The sequence below is a fragment of the Dendrobium catenatum genome, unplaced genomic scaffold, assembly GCF_001605985.2.
Source record: "Dendrobium catenatum unplaced genomic scaffold, ASM160598v2 fragScaff_scaffold_621, whole genome shotgun sequence".
In the NCBI taxonomy this organism is placed as follows: domain Eukaryota; kingdom Viridiplantae; phylum Streptophyta; class Magnoliopsida; order Asparagales; family Orchidaceae; genus Dendrobium; species Dendrobium catenatum.
Genome location: NW_021319083.1, coordinates 6,764,077 through 6,766,296, shown reverse-complemented (window position 1 = coordinate 6,766,296; position 2,220 = coordinate 6,764,077). Strand labels below are relative to the sequence as shown.

The following is a 2,220-nucleotide window of genomic DNA, read 5'->3' as shown; positions in this document are numbered from 1 at the left end:
GTTGCTCAAGGATGTCATCAACAATATGGCTTGGACTACAACGAGACGTTCAGTCCAGTGGCAAAGCTACTAACTATTCGTATTTTTATCAAAGTTGCTGTGACTTTTAAATGGGACATTTTACAACTTGATGTCTCAGATGCGTTTCTTCACGGAAAATTGAATGAAACTATTCTTATGAGACAACCTACCGATTTTGTTGATCCATTATATCCTGAGCATATTTGCTTGCTTCAAAAGTCTATTTATGGTTTGAAGCAATCACCAAGAAAATGGTTTGAAACATTTTCTGCATATTTGCTTCAGTATGGATTTATACATAGCTCGCCTGATTCTTCTGTGCTCATATTTCACAAACAATCCATTACTCTCTACATTTTAGTTTATGTAGATGATATTTTGTTAACCGGCAATCATGAATAGACCATACAGTAGCTTCTAAACGGCTTATCTACTCACTTCCATATGAAGAATTTGGGAAACATTTCTTATTTTCTAGGCATGTAGGTTTCTCATACACCAAATGTAATTCATTTGGCTCAGTTCAAATATGCAGCTGAGATCTTGAACCGTGCGGGTATGTCTGAGTGCAAACCCATTGCGTCTCCGGCTCCTTCTAAACTGCAGTCATACTCCCAATCTGAACTGTCTTCAGTTCAATCAAAAAATTTCAGACATATTGTCGGATCATTGCAATACTTGATTATTACACGTCATGATATAGCTTTTACTGTAAACAAACTATGTCAGCATATGCATAAGCCTCTTGAAGATGATTTCAAATTGCTCAAACGTCTCCTTCGCTATATCAAAGGTACCATTCTATTTGGATTACCTATCTTGCCTGGTTCACTAGAGTTATCTGCATTCTCTGATTCTGATTGGGCGGGTGATCCCATTGATCGCAAGTCGACTTTTGGATATTGTGCATTTCTTGGTAATTCTCTTATCTCCTGGCAAGTTCAGAAATAGAAAACTGTCGCTCGATCTTCAACTGAAGCTGAGTATCGTGCACTCGCTACCGCCACTACGGATATTATTTGGCTCCATCGACTGCTCCAAGAATTTCAAATTAATGTATCACAACCTACTCGGTTATTTTCTGATAATATATCTGCTATGGCCATTACTACTAATCCTATCTTTCATGCAAGGAAAAAGCATATTGAGATTGATTTTCAATTTATTCGTGATTCCATTAAGAACAAATTACTCTAGATAGATCATATACATACACAAGATCAACTTGCTGACTTATTTACTAAGTCGCTCTCTATCTCTCGATTTGCTACTTTAAGAGACAAGCTAACTATCTCGGAACCTCCTGTTAGCTTGCGGGGCCGTGATAAGCCAACTGATAAGCAAGCAGCCCAATAAGTTGTCTAACTTATATCCACTACTATTTGCAGTCCACTACCATCTGTTGTACCAGAACGTGAATGTCAGGATTGCGATATTCAGCCGTTGATCTCTAACGGTTTACATCATGTCCATTGATGCCTTCATCATCTTCTTCTTGTACTAGTTATATAAAACTGTATGAAGCACAGAAGAGCAATCAAGAGAAGTTTTCGAGCTCACTGTTCCATTCATCTTCTCCTTATTCTATGTTCTGTTTCCATGCTCTGCTTTTCTAAATCTTGTGCAGGTTGCAATGGAGAAGGAAATCAACAAATGTCACAAATTAGAAATATGTTCAGTTAAAAAAAATAATAGTTTATTCTGACATTTAAATTTAAAATTTTAACTTTATAACGAGTTTGACTAGTTGTGTGCATGTTAAATATCTATTGAGACACAAGTTCTATAGTAGTTTTTAGTATAAAAATTTTAAGTTAAAAAAAATTTTATACTATAAAGTTGCTTATAAAACAATAAGAAAGTTGTTACATACGAGATCTTAAGCTTTGTTTTGGATGACTTTTTTTCTGCTTCTTAAAGCAACCTTTTAGTACAAAAATTAAAAGTTTTGTATCAAAAAATTGCTTTAAAAAACAGTAAGAAAGCCGTCACAAACAAAGCCTTAGTAGTTCATTTTAAAAGGTTGAATTGATGAACCAAGGTTTAGACTTAAGAATTTAGTAGTCATGGGATCCAATCAGGTAAAATTAAAATACGAGAATTTGATTGGCGTAAGCACTTCGATAGCTCTACTCCACGTTTGGCAAGCAACGGTCTTTTTCACCTCCCAATTAGAACTCCAAAATCCCTTTAAATAAT

The 2,220-nt window shown here is 35.3% G+C and overlaps 1 protein-coding gene across 1 annotated transcript; it reads left to right on the top strand.

The window, feature by feature from the left end:
• The first annotated feature begins 579 nt into the window (after positions 1-579).
• LOC114579653 (uncharacterized mitochondrial protein AtMg00810-like) lies at positions 580-1,704 on the top strand. Its single transcript, XM_028694976.1, has 2 exons — positions 580-937; positions 1,649-1,704. The coding sequence occupies exons 1-2, from the start codon at positions 580-582 to the stop codon at positions 1,702-1,704; spliced, it is 414 nt and encodes a 137-aa protein (XP_028550809.1).
• Positions 1,705-2,220: the final 516 nt, after the last annotated feature.